The 27161-nt window shown below is 37.3% G+C and overlaps 1 protein-coding gene across 1 annotated transcript in view; it reads right to left on the minus strand.

Annotated features, from left to right (window-relative positions):
* Positions 1–20157, minus strand: part of LOC107767159 (MADS-box transcription factor 23-like) — a 35513-nt gene extending 15356 nt beyond the window's left edge. Inside the window, exons 1-2 of the mRNA XM_016586084.2 lie at positions 20077–20157; positions 19553–19752 (exon numbers count right to left, since the gene is read on the minus strand). Coding sequence (XP_016441570.1) covers positions 19553–19734 — 182 coding nt within the window. The 5' untranslated portion in view covers positions 19735–19752; positions 20077–20157. The remainder of the gene's footprint in view (positions 1–19552; positions 19753–20076) is intronic.
* Between the last annotated feature and the right edge of the window lie 7004 nt (positions 20158–27161).

Consider the following 27161-nt stretch of genomic DNA (forward strand, 5'->3'; position numbering starts at 1 on the left):
CAGAACAAAATTTTGTTCCGCTGCAGTATAGGTGACATGATCTTTCTTCTGCTTTTGCATATAAGATGTTGTAAAAGTAACCCTTATGGTTACTGAGGACAACTAAGAAAGAATACTTGTCGCTGACTCTCTCCCCCTCTCTATCAAAGAGGTTCAGATAGAGAAACACATTAAGCATGATAGTAGCCTTATACGCAGGTGCAAATACATTCACTTAAAAATTGCATAACTACTGCCAATATGGGAATATCATACAAGTCAATAGCAAAATGTAGCAACATTTAGTAGAGTATATCATCTTCCACCTTATAAATCATCCCATTATATTGTGGAGAATTCCAATCAAATTTATACTCTTGAGAGATTTTTAAGGTCGTGGTTGAATTATTTGTTTGCTCAAGTTCTTCTAGCAATACTTTTTTGCAGAGGAACTATGTTCATTCCTGTCTTAAACTATTCTTGATGGCTAGATGACTAGTCAAACTCTATAATTATCCAAGGAGAAACAGAAACCGATGAACAAGTATGTGATCCAATGTCATCATTGGACATGCACAAATCATAATGTGGTGTAATAACGAGGAACAACATACATTGCTAGGTGTATATAATTCATATGTGGTGTTACAGAATGTAAAATCTGTAAATCGGCATGTAAATATATTCCTTACTTGTATAGCTAACAAAATCATATGAGTAGATGTGTAGGATGTTTCCTTTATTTGTTTTGGTTTGTTTTCTTTGGTAGAGTCTCTTATGTAGTTGCACAAATATCTTTTTTGATTTCTTTCCTTTGCTAGTCTCTTAGATAGTTGTATAAATATCTTGTATACGCATAGAAACACAGAAGACTGCATCAAGTTGGTACAAGAGTAGGACAGATGACAATCCTAGACAACAAAAGACAAACATATATAATGTTTCTAGCACGCTAAGGTACAAACTAGATTCTGAATACATCTATATTTAGCTCAAGCAATGGATTCTCTCTTCCTTTCGAGCTATACTGTTATGCAGTACAATAGATATAGTCTTCCATGTCTTCTTTAGCCTCTTCTTTACATGTTGTGCTTTTTCCATTACATAATAAACCTCTTAAAGTTTGTGGTGTTGTCTAAGATACCCCAAATACATTTAAGAATAAACTCCAGATCTGCCATGTATGATGGCTATGCAAGCGCAAATGGTCTACTGATTCTTAGGACCTACAGAGAAAGAATCTGCTACACAAGTTGAAGCCTCTTCTCTGAGGCCTATCGTGAGTTAAACAAGCATTATGAGCTGCTACCATCCAAACATGTCATTTTAGGTGGTAGTCTTCTAAATTATCTTCCATTATTCACCAGAATTTTCCTACCGTATTTTGTAACAAGAGCTGATAGGAAATTAGATCATTGTCTTACTTCTACACTATAGAATCTTCCATAGATCTATGTATCTTCATACTCTGGCTTCAAAAGCCAGCACAATCAGCCTCAAATATAGAAATCGCTTCTTGCTAGCTTCACATAATAATAGGGTATCATCAGCATATAGTCCATGTGAAGCCTTCGCCTGTTGCCTCCATTATCGTTAATGCTGTTAGGATCGAAATAACAAGTGGTATTAGAGCCTTGGTTATTTATCCGAAATTTTTACGGAATGAAGGCGAATATGAACAAGATGGTATATTTGAATGGGAGTCATTATAATGTTTGGAGAAGCAAGATGAAAGATTTGTTGTTTATGAAGAAGATGCATCTACCCGTTTTTTCAGCTCATAAACCCGAGACTATGTCTGATGAAGATTGGGATTTCGGGCACCAACAAGTATGTAGATACGTAAGACAATGGGTTGAAGACAATGTTCACAACTATATTGTGAATGGACACATGCGAGATCATTGTGTGAAAAGTTAGAGAGTGTTTATGCTTCAAAAACTAAAAAGTTGTTCCTGCTAAAATAATTGATGACCTTTAAATACAAGAATGACGGTCATATTCTTGATCATATAAATAATTTTCAGGGCGTCGTTGATCAGCTGTCTGGAATGTGAGTTAATTTTGATGATGAGATACAAAGACATTGGCTTCTTGAGAAACTCTTCGCGTTTTTTTGACAAATTCAACTCCTAGTGTTGAGGTGACCATGAAATATGCCAAGTGTGTTGTGTTGAATGAGGAAGTAAGGAAGAAATATTAGGGTTCGTCCTCACAAGCATATGTTTTGGTTATAGAAAACCGGAGGAGAGATAGAACAAGGGTTCGAGGAATAGAGGTAGAAGCAGAAGTAAGTCAAGGTCCAAATATCAAAATTATTCATGCAACCATTGTGGTAAGAAAGGAAATATCAAAAGGTTTTGCCACAAGTTGAAGCAAGACACTATCGAAGGAAAGAAAGAAAATAACAAGAACAATATTTCTGCTATTGTTCGAGATAACTTTCTTTTTGCTTATGATGAAAACGTCATCAATTTGGTATCCCATAAGACGAGCCGGATATATAGTAGATTCTAGAGCTATCTCACATGTCACACCAAGAAAAGACTTTTTCTCATCTTATACTCATATTGACTCTGGAGTGTTAAAGATGGACAATACCAGTGAAATTAAGGGGTTTGATGTTTGCACAGTTTGTTTAAAAACTAATAGTGGTTCAATGTTAGTACTTCAGAATATCAAGTATCCTCTAAACTTTCCTTTCAATTTGATATCCGAGGGAAGATTAGAATATAAAGGTTACCATAATGCGCTATTTAATGTCTAATAGAAGCTCACCAAGGGCTCATTAGTAGTAGCTCGAGGAGTCAAGTCTTTTGCTCTATTTTTAGTGACTACATAAATTTGGTGAAAAGTGACACTTTATCAGCATTGGCATAAAAGACAGAGTCATATGAGCAAGAGAGGGATTACGTGTTTGGCGAAGAAAAGCTTATTTTTTGGAGTGAAACAAGCAAAGCTGAAAAGGTGTATCCATTGTTTACCTGGCAAATAGAAAAGGATTTTCTTTCATAGTCATCCTCTTTCAAAAAATCCTGAATTATTGGAGCTAGTACACTTTGATTTATGTGGTCCTTTTAAAGTAAAGTCAAAAGGTGGTGCACTTTACTTTGTGACCTTCATTGATGATCATTCTCCGCAAGTTCGAGGTATATCCTTTAAAATCCAAAGATTAAACATTTGGCACGTTTAAGGAATTTCATGCCTAATTAGCTGAGAGATTGACGAGGAAACAATTAAAATGTATTTGAATGTCAATGGTGGTGAATAATGTGGACCCTTTAATAACTATTGCAGAGAAGATGGAATTCATCATCAGAAAACTCCGCCCAAGATGCCTCAAATGAATGGTTTGGCAGAGAGGATGAATAAAACTCTAGTTGAGGGGGTTAAATGCTTGCTTTCAGAGGCTAAACTTTCAAATATATTTTTGGCAGAAATCCATGTATTATCCTCCTAATGAGTATGAACTTTTGACCGGCATGGGAGAAAATGAGAGCTATGATGAAGCCATGCAAGGTACTCACAAAGATCAGTGAGTAGAAGCCATGGAAGATGAGATGAAGTCACTCCACGAGAATGACACATATGAGTTAGTGAAATCGTGAAAAGGTAAGAGAGCTTTATCAAACAAATGGATTATTAGAGTAAATCAAGATCAACATACCTTTGCGCCTAAGAGGGTGTTTGGATTGCATTTTAAAAAGTAACTTATAAGCTAAAAGCCATAAGTTAGTAGTACCCAACTTTTGGTTTTTGGCTTATTTTTGTACTTTTCATGCCTAAAAGTAAGTTTTTTAAGCACTTTTTAACATTGCCAACACCACAAAAACTAGAGAAGTGCTTAAAAGCCAATAAGTACTTAAAATAAGCCAATCCAAACACCCTTTATGTTTAAGGCGAGGTTAGTTGTTAAAGGTTTTGGCCAGAAGATGGGAGTTGACTTTGATGAAATTTTCTTCTCTGTCATGAAGATATCTTCTATTTGTGTAGTTCTAGGCTTAGTCGCGAGTCTAGATAAGGTTGAGCAGATGGATGTCAAGATTGCTTTTCTTCATGGTGATTTAGATGAAAAGATTTATGGAGTAGCCTGATGGTTTTGTAATTAAGCGAAAAGAAAACTATGTCTGCAAATTGAAAAAGAGCCTATATGGATTGAAATAAGCTCCAAGAAAATGGTATTTTTGAAGTTTGAATTTGTCTTTGAAAAATAAGGATACAAGAAAATTTATTCAGATCACTGTGTATTCTTCCAAAAGTTCTCTGATGATGGTTTTATTATCTTATTGTTTTATGTGGATGATATGCTTATTGTTGGCAAGAATAAATTCAGAATTGCAGTCCTTAAGAAGCAGTTGAGTAAATCGTTTGGGATGAAGGACTTGGGCCAATAATCTTGGGCATTAATGCACCAATACAGAGATAGAAATGAGTTATTTTTGTCCTAAAAACAATATATTAAAAAGGTATTGGTGAGATTCAATATGAGGAAAAAGTGGTTAGTATTCCTTTTGATAAACTTTTTAAACTGAATATTAGTCAGAGTCCATCTACTGATGAAGAGAAAAAGGAGATGTCTCGTATTCCTTACACTTCTGTTGTTGATAGTTTGATGTATGCAATAGTTTGCACTAGACCAAATATTGCACATGTCATTGGTATTGTTAGTAGATTCCATTCTAATCTCGACTAGGGACGTTGGGATACAGTAAAATGGATATTAAAGTATCTGAAAGGTACTACAGAGTTGAAGTTGTGCTTTGGCAGTGGCAAGCCTGAACTTATTTGTTATACAGACTCTGATTAGGAGGCAATCTTGATAATTTAGATCCACTTTCGGTTAGTTGATCACTTTTGCAGGAGGAGTTGTTTCTTGAAAATCTAGACTATAGAAGTGCATAGCTCTATCCACCACAAAAGCCAAATATATTATTTTCATCGAAGGTGCCAAAGAATTATTATGATGAAAGAGTTTATTAATGATCTTGGCTTTGAACAGTCAAAGTACGATCTTATTTTTCGATAATCAGAGTGCTATATGTCTCACTAAGCACTTCACTTTTCATTCTAAGACGAAATATATAAATAGAAAGTATCATTGGATAAGAATGGTCGTGGAAGAGAAATAATTTGAGGTTGAGAAGATACATAATGATAATCAGAGCCCATGAATTCGAAACCGACCCCGACTCCGAACAAGATCGAGAAAACTTTATCGGGCCAAATAACGAAAGGCCAAAATATCTGCAATCGGTCCGATATCACAGCGGAAATTTCGGCACGTATCAAGGAAAGGCTGATTAGTTAGCAAATTATGAGGTTTTCTACCTTTTATAGAATTGTATCTAGAATAGGACTTTTTTACTATATAAAAAGGGGTCTGATAATTTGTTAGACACATTGTAACATGCATCAAAAGGCAATACACTGTTATTTCTAGTTCTCATTATCTTGTTATTCTATTCTGACATCGATTGAGGCACTTTCTAACTTGAGGGTGACGAACCTTCAAGGCTAACACTGTTCAACTTGTGTGGTTTGCATTCATTTTTCTGTCATCGAGTTTAATATTAAACCTTTTTTTTCAATTTGTATCAAATTATATCACGTATACTTAAAATCGCGTATAAATTCAATCGTTATCCGATTTTGAGGGTAAACAGTTTGGCGCCCACAGTGGCGCTAAGAATAATAGTGGTTATTTGATATGAATTTCCATAACACACACTATATTTCACTTGTTCTTTGAAGTGTATTTGATTTCAGGCTTAAGCTAAAAATATCAAACTCACAATTATCACCTCTACCTATTGACGGTGAGTCTGGTCACCACGGTGAAAACAATAACACACGAGATACCGCCTGTTGATCCTGTCGGAATTCCAATTGTAGACCCGTTGGACGCTAATTCGCAAGACAAGCCTCCCTACAGACCCCGAGAATAACATCCGTGGTGGAGCCCGATCAATGACATAGAATACTCAAAACAATGAAGGAGATGAGGTCAATCTACGGATGATATATCTTCGAAATATTATAGGCTCAACAGGCGGCAATAGCTCAGTTACAAAACCAGAGCTGTGCACCGAGCAGGATCGAGCCCGACCCGTCTCGTGAGATCACTCGCAAGGAGGAACCGATCGTGGAAAGGTCGAATGGGAACAAGTCGTGTAACAACCCCGAAATCATAAAAATGCTCGAGGAGCTGATAGAACGAATAGAATCAGGGGAAAAGAAAATCGAAGCAAACGACAAAAAATGGAAACCTACAATTCTAAGGTCGACCATATCCGTGGAGCGCCTCCAATATTGAAAGGCTTAGATTCCAAGAAGTTTGTATATAAGCCTTTCCCTCCGAGCGTGGCTCCGAAGCCGATACCTAAAAAATTTTGCATGCCCGAGATTCCTAAGTACAACGGAATGACTGACCCAAACGAGCACGTCACTTCATATACATGCGCCATCAAAGGAAACGACTTGGAGGATGATGAGATCGAGTCTATCTTATTGAAGAAATTCAGAGAAACCTTGTCAAAGGGAGCCATGATATGGTATCACAACTTACCCCTAATTCTATTGACTCATTTTCTATGTTTGCAGACTCTTTTGTAAAAGCATATGTTGGGGATATCAAGGTCGAAACCAGGAAATCGGACCTCTTCAAAGTGAGGCAAAAAGATAATGAAATGCTTAGAGAGTTCGTATCTCGATTTCAAATGGAACGGATGGACCTGCCACCAATTACTGATGATTGGGCCGTTCAAGCTTTTACCCAAGGACTCAATATTCGAAGTTCGGTGGCTTCACAGCAATTGAAGCAAAATCTGATAGAATATCCGGCTGTCAGTTGGGCTGATGTGCATAACCAATATCAATCAAAGATCAGAGTCGAAGATGATCAGCTGGGGGCTCCTTCCAGGTCCGTTTATACTGTTAGACCCTTCGAGAGAGTCAAGAGAGGTATCGATCATGAACCAAGGTCGAACAGGGATCAGTATCAGTCGTACAATGAGGATCGAAGAAGCAATGGGTCCGGACAGAGTTCTATACGAAATGAAAGAAGAAATGACCGAGGCTAGAGCAACCGGGGACTCATGAGCAAGAATGGTCTCGTCAGGCCTATCAGACCTAAAGAAGCACTAAGGTTGTCAGAATATAACTCAAACATTGATGTTGTTGCTATCGTATCGGCTATTGGATGCATCAAAGATACCAAATGGCCTCGACCCCTACAAACCGACCCAGTCCAAGGGTATCCAAACCAGATGTGCAAATATCACGGCCACAAAATAGAGGATTGCCGATAGTTGAGGGAAGAGGTAGCCCGGTTATTCAATAATGGGCATCTTCGAGAATTCCTAAGTGACCGAGCCAAGAATCATTTAAGAAATAGGGACTCCAATAAACAAATGAGCAAGAAGAACCTCAACACGTCATTCATATGATCATTGGAGGGGTCGATGTTCCTCAAGGTCCAATGTTAAAACGCACCAAAGTATCCATCACAAGGGAGAAATGAACTCGAGATTACATACCAGAAGGAATTTTGTCTTTCAACGACGAGGATGCAAAAGGAATCATGCAGCCTCATAACGTTGCACTGGTAATATCTGTACTCATGAATAAATCTCGATTTAAACGTGTGTTGATTGATCCAGGTAGCTCGGCCAATATCATTCGATCAAGGCTCGTAGAAAAACTCGGCCTACAAGACCAAATCGTGCTTGCGGCCCAAGTGCTAATCGGATTTAACATAGCTTGTGAAACTACTAAGGGAGAAATAACATTACCAGTAAACGCAGTCGGGACTGTCCAGGAAACCAAGTTTTATGTGATCGAATAAGATATGAGGTACAACGCCATGTTCGGGATACCATGGATTCGCAATATGAGGGCAGTACCCTCGACCCTTCACTGGGTGCTAAAATTCACAATGTCAGGAGGGATTAAAATAATCTACGGGGAGCACCCGGCCACAAAGAAAATGTTTGTAGTCGAAGGAGTGATTCTGGTATCAACACTAACAATATCGAAGGAACCAAGTTCGAACATAAAGCAGGAAACTAAATAACAATTATCGACACCAGCCACGACCCAATCGGATAAATAGGGGACCGACGAAGATGATGATTACGGGGTTCCTAGATCTTTTATAGTACCTGATGATTCCGATGCTCCAAAATCAACAATCGAAGAGCTGGAGCAAGTCACATTGATCGAGTGTCTACCCAATCGGAAGGTATACCTTGGCACGGGGTTAACCTCCGAGCTCAGGAAAAAACACATTCAATTTCTCATAGCTAACATAGATTGTTTTGCTTAGTCCCATCTTGACATTCATGGATCCCACCAGAGATCACCATCACAAGTTGAGCCTAGACCCGAAATTCCATCCGGTCAAGCAAAATAGGAGACCCCAGTCTGAGATCAAACATGTTTTTATCAAGGATGAGGTAACTAAACTCCTTAAAATAGGGTCCATTCAGGAAGTCAAATAGCCAGAATGGTTAGCAAACGTAGTAGTAGTCCCTAAAAAGGGAACAAATTGAAAATGTGTGTAGATTATAAAGATTTAAATAAGGCATGTCCTAAGGACTCTTTACATTTGCCTAACATCGATCGCATGATTGATGCCACGCCAGCCACGAGATCCTCAATTTTCTCGATGCCTACTCCAGGTACAACCAAATACGAATAAACCCGGATGATTAGGAAAAGACCTTCATCACTAAGTATGGCAATTACTGCTATAACATAATGCCATTTGGATTTAAAAATGCCAGTGCCACTTACCAACGCCTAGTAAACCGGATGTTCGAAGAACAGATAGGAAAATCCATGGAAGTTTAGATTGACGATATGTTAGTTATGTCCCTGCGAGCAGAGGACCATTTAAAGCATTTGCAGGAAACCTTCAGTATATTGAAGAAGTACGACATGAAGCTAAATCCGAAAAAAAATGTGCGTTTGGAGTCGGATCAGGTAAATTTCTCGAGTTTATGGTATCCGACCGAGGAATCGAGATCAACCCCGACAAGATCAAAGTTATCGAGGATATCATTGTAGTGGACAACGTGAAGGCCGTGCAAAGGCTAACCGGGCGCATCGTCGCCCTGGGGCGATTCATCTCGAGGTCCTCTGATAAGAGCCACCGATTTTTTATCATTACTGAAGAAGAAAAACATCTTCACATGGACCCCGGAATGCTAATGGGCCTTGGAAGAACTTAAGCGATATCTATCGAACCCACCACTGCTTCACACGTTAAGGGCACACGAACAACTATACTTTTATTTGGCAGTGTCGGAGATAGCAGTAAGTGGAGTCCTAGTTCGGGGAGAACAAGGTACACAATGTCCAATTTATTATGTTAGCAGACCTTAGGTGAGGCCGAAACTAGATGTCCTCACCTAGAAAAATTGGCGCTCGTTTTGCTAGTAAGCGCCTCTAGGAAACTGAAACCGTATTTTTAGTGCCATCCTATATGTGTTGTGACAACTTATCCATTGCGAAATATAATGCATAAACCCAAACTCTCGGGACGATTGGCCAAATGGGCCGTAGAAATCAACGGGTACGATATTGAGTATCGACCTCGAACAGCCATTAAGTCTCAAAGTTTGGCAGATTTCGTGGACGACTTTACACCGGACCAAATACCCGAGATCGAGCGAGAGTTGTTGGTAAACTCAGGGAAGTCTTCGGGAATCTGGACCCTCTTTACAGACGGTGCCTCGAACATAAAGGGGTCCGGACTTGGCATCGTATTGAAGCCCCCCACAGGCAATGTAGTTAGACAATCCATTAGAACGTTGAAATTGACTAACAACGAGGCCGAATATGAGGCCATGATTGTGGTTCTTGAACTGGCAAAAGCTTAGGGGCGGAGGCGATCGAAGCTAAGTGTGACTCCCTCCTTGTTGTGAACCAAGTTAATGGAACGTTCGAAGTCAGAGAAGAACGAATGCAAAGGTACCTAGATAAGTTGCAGGTGACATTACATCGGTTCAAACAATGGACTTGTAGCACGTACCTCGAGATCAAAATAGCGAGGCTGATGCCCTTGCAAACTTAGGGTCGTCGGTCGAAGACGACGAGTTCAACTCGGGGTCAGTGGTAAAGCTCATGAGATCGATAGTAGAAGAAGGTCGCGCCGAAATAAACTCCACGGGCCTAACTTGGTATTGGAGAAATAAATACGTAGAGTATTTGAAGACCGAGAAACTACCCTCATATCCAAAGGATCGAGGGCCCTACGCACAAAGGCAGCCCGATTTAGCTTGTCCGAGGATGGAACCTTTGTTTAGAAGAATGTTCGATGGCCTACTAGCAATATGTTTGGGATCGGGAGATACCGAGTACGTTCTGAGGGAAGTCCACGAGGGTGCCTGCGGAAATCATTCATGCACCGAATCATTGGTTCAAAAGGTAATCAAAGCCGGCTATTACTGGATTGACATGGAAAAATATGCGCACGAGTTCGTACGAAAATTTGACGAATGCCAAATGCATGCTCTGATGATTTACCAATCCGGAGATTTGCTGCATTCGGTCTTGTCACCATGGCCATTCATGAAGTGGGAATGGACATCGTTGGCCCTCTTCCATGGGCGCCGGTTGGGTAAGGCTCAATTTAACTTATTTATGACTGACTATTTTTCTAAGTGGGTTGAAGCACAGCCGTACGAGAAGGTCAAGGATAAGGATGTCATTGACTTCATTTGGAACCACATCATATTTCGGTTCGGAATGCCATCCGAAATCGTGTGAGAAAACGGGAAACAATTTATCGGCAACAAAATGACCAAGTTTCTCGGAGATCATACGATCAAAATAATCTTATCAACACCTTATCATATCAACACTTTATCACCCTAGTGGGAATGGACAAGCCGAATCGACCAACAAAACCATACTCCTAAACCTCTAAAAAAGGATAACGGACGCCAAAGGAAAATGGAAGGAAATCTTACCCAAAGTTCTATAGGCACACCGCACGACCTCAAAGTCTAGTATCGGGCCACCCCGTTCTTATTGGTTTACAGCACTGAAGGTTTGATACCGGTCGAAGTCGGTGAACCAAGTGTCAGATTCCGATATGCAACAAAGGAATCGAATGACAAGGCCATGAGTACAGGCGCGGAGTTATTAGACGAAAGGTGCGAAGCAGCACTACTTTGGTTGGCCGCCCAAAAACAGCGGATCAAGAGGTATTACATCGAAGGACCAACCTTTTATACTTCAATATTGGGGACTTAGTACTAAGGAAGGTCACACTGAACACCCGAAATCCGAACAAATGGAAGTTGGGTTCGAACTGAGAAGGACCGTACCAAATTCTCGAGGTCACAGGGAAAGGATCCTATAAGCTCGGAACGATGGACGGTGAACGACTACCGAGCAATTGGAATGTAACTCATCTAAAATGATATTGCTGCTAAGGTACGACTCCGTTCATTTTCTTTTATTTATATTTCGAACTAACACTTGCAGGTGACCAACAAGGAGCCGTACAAAGTATTAGGTCTGAAAGCATGCGTTGCACTCTTTTTCCCTTGAACCAATTTTGTCCCAAATGGTTTTTCGGCAAGGTTTTTATACTTCGTGATGGAAGGGTTTCGATAGGTAGGATTTATTGTAAGGGCCAAATAGTCAAACGAACCGTGCCCGCATAGATTGCTCAAGCCCTAGGATAAAGCATGTATAACTGTTTTACACAAGAATAAAGAGAAGTATCATCTTGCAATCATCTTGTTTTTTAAAAAATTCTTATTTACATTTCTTAAGGAATTCCCTGCTTCCGATCCCCTAAAGGTAACGAGCCTAAGGGCCACCTTAACCTCAGATCGAACAATCATTCTCTCACTCGTGGATTGCCGTTCGAAAACAAACTTGCACGGTCCAAGCTATTAGTCCTCGGGGGCATAAGACCTATTCGACAATCCCCGAATTTTAAAGGCCACGGCCATCCCCGCTTGGGGATTGTTATCTTGGGCAAGCTCGGATAACTCGGGAAAGAAAGTCCACTGGAGGACTTCCGAAATAAAAGGCTATGGCCATATTGACACGGCTCGGAGACGTCCGAGACCCGTAACAAAAATTAGGCCTTCAAAAAAGAAATATTTTCATAACCGACTCTAAAGGCTACCCTCGGCAAACCATAATCTGAATTACTTACTTTGGGAGAAAGTTTCTGGTAACACCGAACCCCCAAGACGCCTTAAAGCGGGATTATGTAAAGGCGAAATTTGTTTGAACCTTCGAACATAACCTAAGTTATTTCATGCTAAGGCATTTCGATCTTTGTGAACACAAATAATAAAACAAAGGAAAATTTCGAAACTGAAAGGGAAAGAAAGCCTTATATATATTTATCCAAAACTCTTTTTACAAAGGCCAAATGGCGCCGATACAGAAATCTACAACGTCCAAAACACCTCAAAAAATAAAAGACAAAATGTCTAAAAAATCCTAAGTGGCCTAATCTTTATCGGGGATCGCGTCGCCTTCGAGGTCTTCACCACCTTTGGGCTCATCCGAGTCTTCATACCCCTCAAAATCCTCTTCCTCGGGATAAGCCAGCTCCTGGCCTTGGCCTCAGATATTTTGGCATTCTCGATCTCAGCCAGCTGGTCAAAGCCATAAGCTTGAACTTCTTCAAGGGCCTCCCTTCGAGATTGCCTCTTCATGTGCTCCACCAAATATTTCACTTGATCCTGAGCTGCCTTGGCATCGGCTTTAGCTGGGCCACCTTCTCATCAGCTTCGGCCTTGACCTCAGCAATCTCTAACCTGGCTGCCTCAAGTTCCTTGGCCAGATTTTCTTGGCTAGAGACCGGCGAGCTCAGCTGATACCGGATCTTCTCGATTGTTTTAGCCTGGGTCGAGGCCTTCTTCTCTATAGGTCGGAGCTGGGCCTCAGTCGACGCCAGTTGTGCCTGGATAGTCTCCTTTTTCCGAAGCTAGGAGGTCCATGTTTTTCTTCCGTTCTTCGGCCTTAGCTTTTACTATATTCACCTCCGCATGGAGCTACCCGATCTGTTCAAGTCTCTTTTGGACCTGCAGATTCGGACTGTTAGCCACTGTGTCCAAATCATCATCACTATCTTCAAGTACTCGTCTTACCTGCTCAACCCATTTGACATGTTCCTTCCGAGCCGCTTCTAGCTTGGCCTGGAGTTTCTCACTGAGAAGCTTATAGATATCCCTCTTCTTAGTAAGATCCCGAATCTCGACCTCGTGTTGGGTTAACTCCTCCCAATATCGGAGCAAAGTTTCATTGTGAAGTACCGATGCCTGCAAGCATAAAGAAAAGTGTTACAATTGTTTGCAACTGAAAATCTAAAGCACGTAATAAAGCACTCGAAGTTACCTGATTCAACGCCTATTGAGCTTCATTGAACAGGCAGGGCGCCTCCACCTCGTCCATCTTGGCCTGGTCCTCTTTGGTCACCAAGCACTAAAGATAGCTAGCAACCCCACGGGGGCGGAGAGATCCCGAGCGTCCTCCGGGATAGAGATAATTATTGACTGATTTCGGTCAGGATCAACACTTGGAGCCGGGAACCGATCCACTAACTTTGGACTCAAAGAAGACCCGCTGGTACCTGAAGGTGGTGCTTTTTTTGGCACCGGTAAGTCATCAAACTCGGTGAACACTCTTTTAGCATGTCGGCCTCATTGATCATAGAGTCGGAGAATAAAGAGGACCCGGAATTATCAACAACCCAAGCGCATCTTTCGGGACATTTTCCTTTGCCCGAATAGTGCCGGCCATGGTCTCCTTCTCGACCTCCCTAGTTTGGGGCAAGGCGGCCTCCCCCCTCTCCGATTCAGAGACCCCGTTCACTGCCCCCTCAGCAGCCTTCATGGCTCGAGACAACGCGGTATTGACTCACACCCGAGCCGCCAGCTCAAAATTTTCTTCTTCTTCGGACTTATCCCTCAGCCCGTGGACTAGGTTCGATGGGAGAGCGACGATGCTTTCCTTGGGTTTGTGCACCTACCTCTTTTTATGTTTTTGCTTTCCGAGTTCGGGGAACTCGGAGCCCCTTTTCTTTTCTTCTCTCTAGTCTACTTTGGAGCAGGTGATTGGGGGAGGACGTCTTCATCTCCGGACGGCGGCCTCATTCCAACATCCTTTCCAAGGCCTATAAAGGAAAAGAGATGAGTAAGCTTGAAAAGAAACCCAGGTGATGTCTGTTCTAGGAAAGAATCTTACCGTAAGAATGGCTCTCCCACCGACCCTTTGAAGGTTTGCGCCACGCGTGCTCGGAATAGGGTTTCTGTGATACAATGCCCTCGACCCACACCTTGAGTTGGGGAACTGCATCCGGCATCCGAGCAACGGTTGCACCACAAAACATCGATAAGAAGGAAAAAAGAAAAGTAGTAAACGAAATTTTAAAGGCAAAGTTATACTTACATTTCATGTTTCATTTCTCGGGAAATGGCATATCCTCAATGAGGATTAAATCTGAGGTCTTCACTCTAACAAATCGACCCGACCAACCTCGGTCTCGATCCTCGTCTATAATCGAGAAAGGGGCCTTAGAGGCTCGACGGGCAAGATTTGTTATTACCCTTCGATAAAGTTGGGGACTATAAAGACGCATGAGGTGGTCGATGGTGAAAGGACACTTGTCGATTTTACTTACAAAGAAGCGGAAGAGAATTACTATCCTCCAGAAGGAGGGGTGAATTTGACCAAAGGTCACATCGTACCTCTTACAGAAGGCGATGACGACCGGGTCCAAAGGGCCCAACGTGAAGGGATAAGTGTAAACACTTAAAAAAAACTCCACGCCTCGTGCATAGGCACCACCACATGCTTACCAGCCCAATTGCATTCTTCCTTGACTTTGGAGAGGAGGTTGTCAGTGATCGAGCATATATATCTCGAGACCGGCTTGCACCGACCCGGTACGGAAGAGGTTTTTTCGAATTTGAAGTCGGCACCAGTTGGGCTCCCCCCAGGAACGAACATAGTCAAAGAAGACTCTGGTATCTTTTCCTCAATAGCAGCAGATGGAACGTTTTCCTTTTCAGCCAGTCGCGAAGTAGAGTGAACTTCTTTTTGGGGAATTGACTTTGAGGTCTTTGCCATTTTTAGGGAAGCTAAGAGAAAAGAAGAAGTTAAAAGGATGTGTTTTGATGAGGTAAAAAGTAAAGTTCTTATGAAGTGATCGTAGAAGTAATCAGAGAATTGATGTTGGAGAATATAGAAATCGGGCCAAATAATGGAAGGCCAAAATATCTGCAATCGGTCAGATATCACGGCAGAATCTCGGCACGTATCAAGGGGAGGCCGATTAGTTAGCAAATTATGAGGTTTTCTACCTTTTATAGAATTGTATCTAGACTAGGACTCCCCTACTATATAAAAGGGGGTCTGATCATTTGTAAGACACATTGTAACACACATCAAAAAGCAATACACTGTTATTTCTAGTTCTCATTATCTTGTTATTCTGTTCTGACATTGATTGAGACACTTTCTGACTCGAGGGTGACCAACTTTCAAGGCTAACACTGTTCAACTTGTGTGGTTTGCATTCATTTTTCTGTCATTGAGTTTAATATTAAATTATTTTCTCAATTGTGTCAAATTATATTGTCTATCCTTAAAACCGCGTATAAGTTCAATTGTTATCCGATTTTGAGTGTAAACAAAGGTAGCTGAAAGTTAATTAGCCATTGATGTTCAACCTTTTTGTGTTAATATATGCATTCAATGGCATGGCGTGATGCTTGTAAATGATCACTTTTCTATTTTAAATATAGGGACTTCAAGTTCTTATGAAGAGCCAGCTCTTGAGCCATGATCATCATCCTAGGCTTACCACTTTATTCATTCTATTGAATAATTACAAACTTTTACTTGAAACAATACTTTGTGTAAACATCTTGACTCCAAGATAGAAGACAACACCCCAAGCGCATCTTTCGGGACATTTTCCTTTGCCCTAATAGTGCCGCCATGGTCTCCTTCTCGGCCTCCCTAGTTTGGGGCAAAGAGGCGTCCCCCCTCTCTGATTCAGAGACCCTGTTCACTGCCCCCTTAGCAGCTTTCATGGATCGAGGCAATGCAGTATTGACTCGCACCCGAGCCACCAGCTCAAAATTTTCTTCTTCTTCGGACGTCCCTCAGCCCGTGGACTAGGTTCGATGGGAGAACGACGATGCACCTACCTCTTTATGTTTCTGCTTCTCCGAGTTCGGGGAACTCGGAACCCCTTTTCTTCTCTCTAGTCTACTTTGGAGCAGGTGATTGGGGGAGGACGTCTTCATCTCCGGACAGCGGCCTCATTCCAACATCCTTCCCAAGGCCTATAAAGGACAAGAGATGAGTAAGCTTGAAAAGAAACCCAAGTGATGTCTGTTCTAGGAATGAATCTTACCGTGAGAACGGCTCTCCCACCGACCCTTTGAAAGTTCGCGCCACGCACGCTCGGAATAGGGCTTCTGTGATACAATGCCCTCGACCCACACCTTGAGTCGGGGAACTGCATCCGGTATCAACGGTTGCACCACGAAACATCTATAAGAATGAAAAAAGAAAAGCAGTAAACAAAATTTTAAAGGCAAAGTTATACTTACGTTTCATGTTTCATTTCTCGGGAAATGGCATATCCTCAATGGGGATTAAATATGAGGTCTTCACTCGAACAAATCGACCCAACCAACCTCGGTCTTGATCCTCGTCTATACTCGAGAAAGGGGCCTTAGAGGCTCGACACGCAAGCATTGTTAATCCCCCTCGATAGAGTCGGGGACTATAAAGACGCATGAGGTGGTCGATGGTGAAAGGACACTTGTCGATTTTACTTAGAAAGAAGCGGAGGAGAATTACTATCCTCCAGAATGAGGGGTGAATTTGACCAAGGGTCACCTCGTACCTCTTAGAGAAGGCGACGATGAGCGAGTCCAAAGGGCCCAACGTGAAAGGATAAGTGTAAACACTTAAAAAATCCTCCACGTGGGTAGTAATCGATTCCTTGTGCATAGGCACCCCCACGTGCTTACCGGCCCAATTGCATTCTTCCTTGACCTTGGAGAGGAAGTTGTCGGTGATCGAGCACATATATCTTGAGAACGGCTCGCACCGACCTGGTACGGAAGAGGTTTTTTCGACTTTGAAGTCGGCACCAATTGGGCGCCCCCCAGGAACGAACATAGTCAAAGAAGACTCCGGTATCTTTTCCTCAATATCAGCAGATGGAACGTTTTCCTTTTCAGCCGGTCGCGAAGCAGAGGGAACTTCTTTTTGGGGAACGGACTTTGAGGTCTTTGCCATTTTTAGGGAAGCTAAGAGAAAAGAGGAAGTTAAAAGGATGTGTTTTGATAAGGTAAAGAGTAGAAGTTCTTATGAAGTGATTGCAGAAGTAATCAGAGAATTGATTTTGGAGAATATAGATATCGGGCCAAATAGTAGAAGGCTAAAATATCCGCAATCGGTCGGATATCACGGCAGAAATCTCGACACGTATCAAGGAGAGGCCTATTAGTTAGCAAATTATGAGGTTTTCTACCTTTTATAGAATTGTATCTAGACTAGGACTCCCCTACTATATAAAAGGGGGTCTGATCATTTGTGAGACACATTGTAACACGCATCAAAAGGCAATACACTGTTATTTCTGGTTCTCATTATCTTGTTATTCTGTTCTGACATTGATTGAGGCACTTTCTGACTCAAGGGTGACCAACCTTCAAGACTAACATTGTTCAACTTGTATGGTTTGCATTCATTTTTCTGTCATTGAGTTTAATATTAAATTGTTTTCTCAATTGTGTCAAATTATATCGTCTATCTTTAAAATCGCGTATAAATTCAATTGTTATCCGATTTTGAATGTAAACAAAGGTAGCTGAGAGTTTATTAGCCATTGATGTTCAACCTTTTTGTGTTAATATATGCATTCAATGGCATGGCGTGATGCTTGTAAATGATCACTTTTCTATTTTAAATATAGGGACTTCAAGTTCTTATGAAGAGCCAGCTCTTGAGCCATGATCATCATCCTAGGCTTACCACTTTATTCATTCTATTGAATAATTACAAACTTTTACTTGAAACAATACTTTGTGTATACATCTTGATTCCAAGATAGAAGAAGCAAGGAGAAGAACTAACGGAGCAAGTGTTCTCGAACATACACTTGTGATCGGAAAACCCGGAGGGGAGTTCTAAACAGTTGAAAATACTATTAAGGACTGTGCTCGAACAGACACTTGAAACCCCCCCCCCCCCCCCCCAACTGCTTGTAATCAACTATACAATTTCAAATTGACTCTTGGAACTCCAATTCATGTTTGTAATAAAACCTGGCTAGTTTTCTTTCCTCTAATAAATGGTCTTTCATTAGCAAAAAGAAAGACTCGAAATATGTAAAATAGAAAGAAAGTGTGAAGATCTTTCTAGTTTTTTAAGTATCGATATAGGCGTCTCAGGCTTTACTCAAATATAATTAATAGTGCTCTAAACACTAAATGGTAATTAAAAAGAAAAGGGAGACAGGGAGGGAGATAGCTCGGAATACAATTGACTGTCAAACTTAAGTTGGTTTGCCACAATCAATGAACTAGTATTAAGGTAATTTTAAAATAAAAAAAAAAAGGGAGACGGACGGAAATAGCTCGAAATACAATTGACTATGTTGGTTTGCCACAATCGACGAACCAGTATGAGATTGTTAGGGATGAAACTTCCAATCCTTCGGATAGAACTCAAACTAAAGAGTTGTGAGATTATATTGTCTCGAGAATGAAGCCCTCAATAATCACAAGGATTGTTCAATACTAGCTGCGTTAGTACCCTATCAAAGCACTAATAAGTATATCACTTTCTTCCTTAATATCGCAATTTTAGCTATCACGATTCAGGCTCAAATGACTAAGCATAAATGAAGGTAAGAATACGTGTTAATTAACTATAATTCAGTGATAACGTGAAGACATGTGTCAAGTATTCATTCAGGTGGTGCGAACACCTAGTGCGAATAAGTTTTTACTATCTACATATTTCCACATTGCTTGTGAGTTTATAGTATTGTTCTTCACCTCATTTAATATTAAAAGAGGTAAGCTATCTACTAAAATATTGAAGGCAAAAGATCATTAAAACAGCAAAAACGAGACAATCCTTAGCACATTATATATCAGCTACAACTAAATCCCAAATAGTCTTTGGATATTAAGCTACAAATACCAAACAGAAAAAGTGCAATGAAACAACATCAAATTGAAAATGTGAATCACAAAATTTTGAATTAATTATATGTGTACTTCATCTTAATTAATTTAGTAGTTTCAGTTGAACTTCAGTGACTGCTTTAATTAATTTTTATAACAAACATGATAAGCACACACTAAAGTCAACCACTACATTAAACAGTATAATAGTGCCAAATTATTTAGGTCAAGAACCAAGATTTATGAGGTAAAAAAGCTGATTAAGCAGGAAAATCCTGTCGATCTACAGAAACAAAACACGAAATTAAAGGTTCTGAAATTCAAACTTCCAGAACACACACACACACAAAGAGTTAAACTTCCGAGATGGAGAAAAGGACCTGGTGCTTGAATATTCATAGAGTTTGCTAGTACTGGAGAAGATGATGACGCCGACTTCCGCGTCGCAGAGGATCGCTAGCTCCTTCGCCTTCTTCAACAATCCATTCCTCCTCTTCGAGAACGTCACTTGCCTGCTCGTTGAATTGTCGATCCTTCTTATCATTATCTTTCCTCTACCCATCTCGATTTCTTTCTCTCTCTACATATACACACAGTATGAGAAACACATATAAATATATACCAATACCAGCACATACAGGAATAGAAGTGTGTGTACTAGCAGATGCAGTAATATATGTATAAAAGTTCTATGGCAAAAGTATTTATTTACTATTATAAGTACTTAATTTAAACCAAAAAAGTTACTACAAAATAATACTATACTGATTCAAAATTTTGTATACAGCTCTAATGTACGGATTTAGGAGGAGGGAAAAGCAATTAGCGTTTGGTAATCAGAAAACCGAGGGAATGTGACCACTTTATTTTTGGAGAAAAATGTAAGAGAAAAGAGAAAACTTACTACTAGTTGTGAATGTATTTGTAGGGATGGAGACAAAAATGAGGGTTTTGGCAGTCGTCGTTTATGGGTAAGTCTTCTGATTGAAATAGAATAGCCTATATAAGGAAAGTGTACAATGTAAAGGCCAAAGAAAGAAAGATGTTTTGGTTGGTGAGTGGGAGCTGTGGAAGGAATGGGTTTCCGCTTGTGTGCCACGTGTTCCAATGAAATGCTTGATTTAGTAATTTGCTGCCGCCGTCAATAGATTGCTGACGCGTGGTTTGCTAGTATTAGAATACTACTCTTTTTTATTTTTCCGCTTAGAATAGTATTCTTCTCATTTTAATAATTTCCCCTTTCCACGAGATTTTGGATGACGGATTTTCTTCTCTCTCTCTTTTCTTTTTTTTTAATTTTATATATAGGGAGTAGGGAAATTGTTACGAAAGAAGTCATTCTTTTTTGAACGGACCACAAAGAAAATAGATTTAAATAAACTGGAACAGAAGGAGTATTTTTTTAACCCTTACACTTTGGCCCTATTTTAAACTATAAACTAGTATTAGTACCAGCGCGATGCGCAGAGAATTAAAAAGAACAATCTACTGTATACTTTAATTTGTTAGTGTTGATATCATCTTTACAAACAAACATTAAATATATTTTGAGACTCTAGTAAAACTTTTATTCTGCCGCCCTAATAGATATTCCATAAATAATAATGATACTATACAATTTGCTTGATATGAATGTTTCATAATGAATAATGATGTTATACAATTTGCTTGATATGAAGCCTGTGAGCAACATCAGTTTAATGATCTCTTTAATTTTCATCTTCTACATGCCCTTGATCAATTTTCTTAAATATGTTAGTATATTTTTAGCACGTCTTGGACTTTAAGTTTATTACTTAATATACTATACTTTAGCTTTGATTCATCATTGTATGCTCATTGTCTAGAATATACACGCATAGGGAAAAAAAGTGAGAAAAAATTAAAAACGTATGAAATACTGCAAAAATAAATCTCAGTTCTCATAAGCATTCGAGATATATGAGTAATTAACTAAATGCCAGTATGTTACTATTCTCAAGGAGTTAATGAGATAAATTTCAGCTTCCTTCAATTATCCACATTTAAAATACATATCAATGAGTGCAAATTCACTTTGCAATTATGGATCAACCTTCCCTATTTTATAGTCGCTATGTTGTCAATGCAGTTGTATTAACTAACATGTTTGAGCTTATCACATTTTTTGTATCCTCATTTCATTGACACCAATACTTAAAAGAGCTCCTCTTCTATTTCGATTGGGGAATTATATATGAACAATAATCAGTTTAGGTAAGTTATATATGCACAATTATAGTGAAAAATGATTACCTGTTTGGAACTGACCATTCGTTATATCACGCAAAGTAGGATTGATTTTCTTCATTTTCGATTCTGCTTCATCTGCCATTTGTGGGATCAACACCTTGTAGAAGAAAGAGTGAAAGATGAAACAATTACCGAATAGTTCATTCTTATGAACATCAAGTTGATTTATCAAATGCTCATAAAGTTTAAAGTTGATGATATTCAAACTAAACTGCAGAACATTGATTTCAACCACATTCGTCCTATGAGAAAACATCAATTTCAATTTATGCTTGATCTTAAATTTCATATCGTTTGGTGCAACTACAAAATTCTTCGTAACAAACAATCTCATTTCATGTATATTTATTTTAAAGATACGTATAACGAACCGTCCAACAGTTGCATAAATTTGATCTCCAAAAGAAATTTAAGTTAGTAGGACGTCATGTTATATAAAGATTATGCATTATTTTGTTTGTAAAAACCCACAACATACTAATTCATCAATAAACATAAGTAAACTATCGCTAATAGTCATAATAAACTGGATGACACATTGTATTACTAAACATGCATCAACACCCAAATATTTTTTTTTATCTTAGCAGCATGGACAAAATTTGATCATAACTCTTTGACTAATGGCTTAGCCATTTGAATTGAAAATCTGCCAAGAAGAAAAAATTCTTTTCTGTTATGCTTTAAGCGTAAAAGTTGTACAAGCTAACATACGAAAATAATATTTAATACCAAACTATAAAAGTAAAAACTCACGAAATCAGCAAATTTCATTGAATATGCAAAGAAATACAAATAGACTTGTCTGTAAATTAAAATCTTGAGTTATTTATATATTCAATCACATATGCAGATTTCTTACATAAAATCATAAAGGAAAATAGATTTTCAATGACAAATTTATATTGCCTAACACCAGTTCAGATTGTAAATGAAACCATAATAAATATCTATGTAGACCCTAACAAAATCGTAATTAAAATGGATTAAATGTATGCATAAGTTGAAGAAAATACAAAACTACGCATAAGTTGAAGAAAATACAAAACAACTCGAATATCTATATTACATGGTAATTGAAAAGATTAATAGCACTTAAAAATGTATGCACCTTTTCATCCTGAATAAGTAATTCAAGGGGCTGTCTAATTTATGACGATATGGAACGTGCCATATCTAACAACTCCAGCCCATTTTGATACTCGATATTTCACTAATATAGTTAATGGTTGCAACCAGATTTTGTAGTTTCTAATTAATTGTAGGTTTGTTTATAATGAATTGTCTGTAAGGTATTTTGTAGTAGGTCATATGATTAATATATTAAAAACTATAAGCAACAAAACTCTAATTAAAAGAGATTCTTAATAGTATTTCCTTATATAGATCAGTGCCAGCTCTAATATGCAATATATAAAAAATTAATTATTAAGTAGATACACAATTTTGGAGGTTTTGCAAAAGAAAAAAGTATTTAATACTAATTTCTTAGATAAATGAGCGACATCTCTAATATGCAATTCATTAAAAAAATCAATTATTAAGTAGATACACAAATCCGGAGAATGTTCAAAAGAAAAAAATATTAATACTATTTCCTTATATAATCAGTCATAGTTCTAATATACCATTCATAAAAAGTATTCAATTATTAATTAGAAAAAAATTCTAGAGTATATTTCTTCAAAAGAAAAAGATATTTAGTAATATTTTCTTATATTAATCGATGTCAGCACTTTATGCAGTTTATAAATTTTGTTTTAATTATTAATTAGATTAGATACACAATTCTGGAGAATGTTCAAAAGGAAAAAATATTTAATATCATTTCCTTGTATAACTCGGTGACAACTCTAGCAATTCTTTAACAAAAAAATCAATTAATAATTAGATACAAAATTCTAGAGAATGTTCCTTCAAAAGGAAAAGATATTTAGTACTATTTAGTTATACAATTCGGTGACACTTTATGCAATTCAAAAAATTCAATTATTAGTTAGATACAAAAGAATATCAATTAATCACTTTTATTAATGTTATCCAAATAGAATCCAACAAATTAAAGAATTATTATTTCAACTTAAAATCAATGTGTAAGATACAAAATTAAAATTTAATTGATTTTTTCTCAAAAAACTATACCTACCATAATTGAATTATACACAAAATTTAATTAAAGATACTTATAGTAATATATATTTTACACAAATAATGTCCGATACAAAGCTTGTACTAAATAAAGAATTATTATTTCAACTTAAAATTAATGTGTAAGATACAAAACAAAATTTAATTGATTTTTTCTCAAAAAAGGATACCGACCATAACTGAATTATATACAAAAATTTGATTAAACATACCTACAGTAATGTATATTGTACCCAAATAAGGTCAGATACGAAGCTTGATCAATTAGAAGTGGATTTTCATTAATTATAAATATATAGATATGGATATAAATATAAATATGGATATATAGATTAGATTTGTCTAATATCTATTAAGATTACGGATAAGATTTATTAAACTACTTCCATTAATTATGTTTGTATTTATAATTTCTAATTATTAATGTTGTCTTAAAATTGTCAAGTGACTTCTTTTAAGCTTGCCACTTGGCTTAACCACATGCTTCACTACTCTCCTTTTAATATAACTAGTATTAATACCCGCGCGATGCGCGGACACAAATATCAAATTATAATTTGAGTTATTGGAATTACCTTAAAATTTAAAACTTTCAGATAACATGTTTCTTTTTATTTATATTTTTAGTTTATATTTGTAACAATCCAACTCCTTGATTTAGTACTTGTATTTTATTTTGTGGTCAATATTAAATAATACTAAACATATCACGTTTGTGATATGTCTTGTTTGATCATATTATTTAACAAAATTCTTACTACCACTTTATGTTTCGCCGCAAATTCGAATAAGTCTTATCCTTCTATATTTTCACCCAAAACAACTTTTTCTTTAATCTTTGCTTCTAGTTATTGCATTATCTATTACTTAATAATGTTATATTCATATAATCTTTTATTAGCTTACCAATTGACTTGATATCTTGCTTATTGCCCTTCTGATAAACATATATAAATATAATTTTTTTATTCCTAAAAGCTAATTCATTTTTTTACTTTTATCCTCTTAATTACTTGGAACTCTTTCTTCATTTAAATCTTTCAATAATATTTTTGAGTATTATTTAATTATTTAATTTCCTTATAATTAATTAATTCAAAGTATAAATATTCTCACACTATTTCTATTTTGCTCTTTATACATCCTCTTCCCTACTATGAATTTTTGATTAGTTTTTTACATTAATATTTTACCAATAAACAAAATATATAATATCACGTTTTATTTAAGTTATAACTTTGAATTAGTTTAAAATATTAATAGATAAGTTTTTTTTATTATATTTTAAATCTATTAAATTTTCTTATAATTATTTTTTGTATCACGTGTAATTAAATTTTCTTTCTCTTTTAACGTTAGGATACAAATTAGATTTTAATTTTCGTTCATAAAATTACCCATATGAGATATTTATTTTGTATTTCCTTAGTTTATTTTGTTATCCAAATTTTATTTTTTATCTAGTAAAATTTTAATTTTGTTGTCCTATCCATAGTTTGAGCGTTTTCAGCATAATTTTAATCTAAATCTCAAGTTCAAATCGTCGTTCCCTTCTATTTATAATAAAAAATATTTTAAATTTTTTATTATTGCTATTAAGTTACATAATATGTAGTATTTTATTTTTTTATGTCGCTTTAATTAACATGCCTCTTTATTTAATATCATAATCTATTTATATCCTTTAATATTATTATATAAATCGATGTATGATTTTTTAATATTGAAAAAAATATTTATTTTATTTAAAATTAATACTCAAAATTATTAAATAGTTTAAATTCATTAATAATATTTTTAAGCATTATATATTTACTTTTAAAAACTAATTCTTAGTATAAATAACCTCGCATTATCTCTAATTTATTAATATTTTGAAATTTTTTAATATTTTTAATCTTTTAAACTTCAGTTATGTGGCCTTATCCACATCATGACCTTTTTTATCATACTTAAAAAAACTTTTTTATATCAAATTTAAATAAGTTTTATCCTTTTTTGTTCTTTATGATAGAAATTTTGATTTTTTTCTCTGTTTGTTTCTTATTTTGCTATTGTATATTCAATACTTAATAAACGTTGTCATGTGCTTTTTATTAGTTTACTTGAATTTAATATCCACTTTTATCACATTCATTTTAATATAATATAAATAATAAATAAAAATTATTTCAATAGTAACTTTGACTCTATTGCTCATATTCTTAAATATGATTTTTCTTATCATATTAAAAAAAAGTCCCATCTCAAATTCAAATATATCTTATTCTTCTATTTTCTCCATTGGATCACGTTTTCGAAAATCATCTTATACTTTCAAACTTAACCTAGCAATACTCAATTCAAATATTAATCGTAAAAACTCTAATTGTTGCAGCAATATTTTCACTATTATTTTAAGAAATATTTATTTATGTATTGTCACGACCCAATTTCTGAACCCGGTCGTGATGGCGCCTCTCGCGGAGACAAGGTCAGCCAGACCAAAACGGAACACCTCTTTTAAACAGTTAATCATCATAAACAGTAGTAACATATAGCGTAATATTCATAAATTGCGGAATTTAACTATAATAACGCAGGAACTATCCCGACACAGCCCAAACCGGGTGTCACAAGTCATGAGCTACTACAGAATCTGCTATAGGTCTACAAAGTACGAAATCCGATACAACAGTCTGAAGAAAACATAAATGATAGAGGATAAGAGAGACAAGGGGCTGCAGACGTCAACAACTACCTCGTAACTCCAAATCACTGCCTAGCCTGGAAGGAATCAGCGCTCAAGTGCGGACTCTGCTATACCTGAATCTGCACACACGGTGCAGGGAGTAATGTGAGTACTCCGACTCAGTGAGTAATAATTACAAATAATGGCTGAAAGTATGAAAACACGTAAAGGCACAAGGCAATTCCATATCAAGCAGTAAAATCACTTAAAGCAGTAAATCAGTGAAGAAATCAAATGATATTCCTTTTTAAAACAAGTAAAACAGGTAATTTAACAGGTAATTAACAAGTAGAAATTCGCCCCTCGGGCACAGTATCAATCGCTCAGCATAGTATCAGCCCCTCGGGCTCACTCTCAATACAGTATCAGCCCCTCAGGCTACCTCACAATCACTCAACATAATGGTCAGCCATTGTTACCTGACCAAATTGCATCATACAGTGTCATTGTTACTACTGTTTCAAATCACATGGGTACCCGCACTCACTGTGGGTGTGCAGACTCCGGAGGGGCCCCTTACGGCCCAAGCGCTATATCAAGCCACCTCGTGGTATCATCACTCAGCATATTCTCACATCACTCAAGCCACCGCATGGCATAAATAGTATCTCAGGCCCTTGGCCTCATATCACTCAGCATATCCTCACATATGGCCCTCAGCCTCACTCAGTCGAGAAGTCATCATAAGCCCCTTGGGCGTTAGGAAAACAGTAGTTCTCAGCCCAAAACATGATGTAGAAATATCATTTAAGTTTCAAATCTGAGTAAAAGTGGCTGAATTTGTAAAACAGTATATATCAACAGGACTGATTTCAAATAATAAGTCAAGCAGTAAGGAA

This window comes from Nicotiana tabacum, chromosome 20, assembly GCF_000715075.1.
Source record: "Nicotiana tabacum cultivar K326 chromosome 20, ASM71507v2, whole genome shotgun sequence".
NCBI lineage: Eukaryota > Viridiplantae > Streptophyta > Magnoliopsida > Solanales > Solanaceae > Nicotiana > Nicotiana tabacum.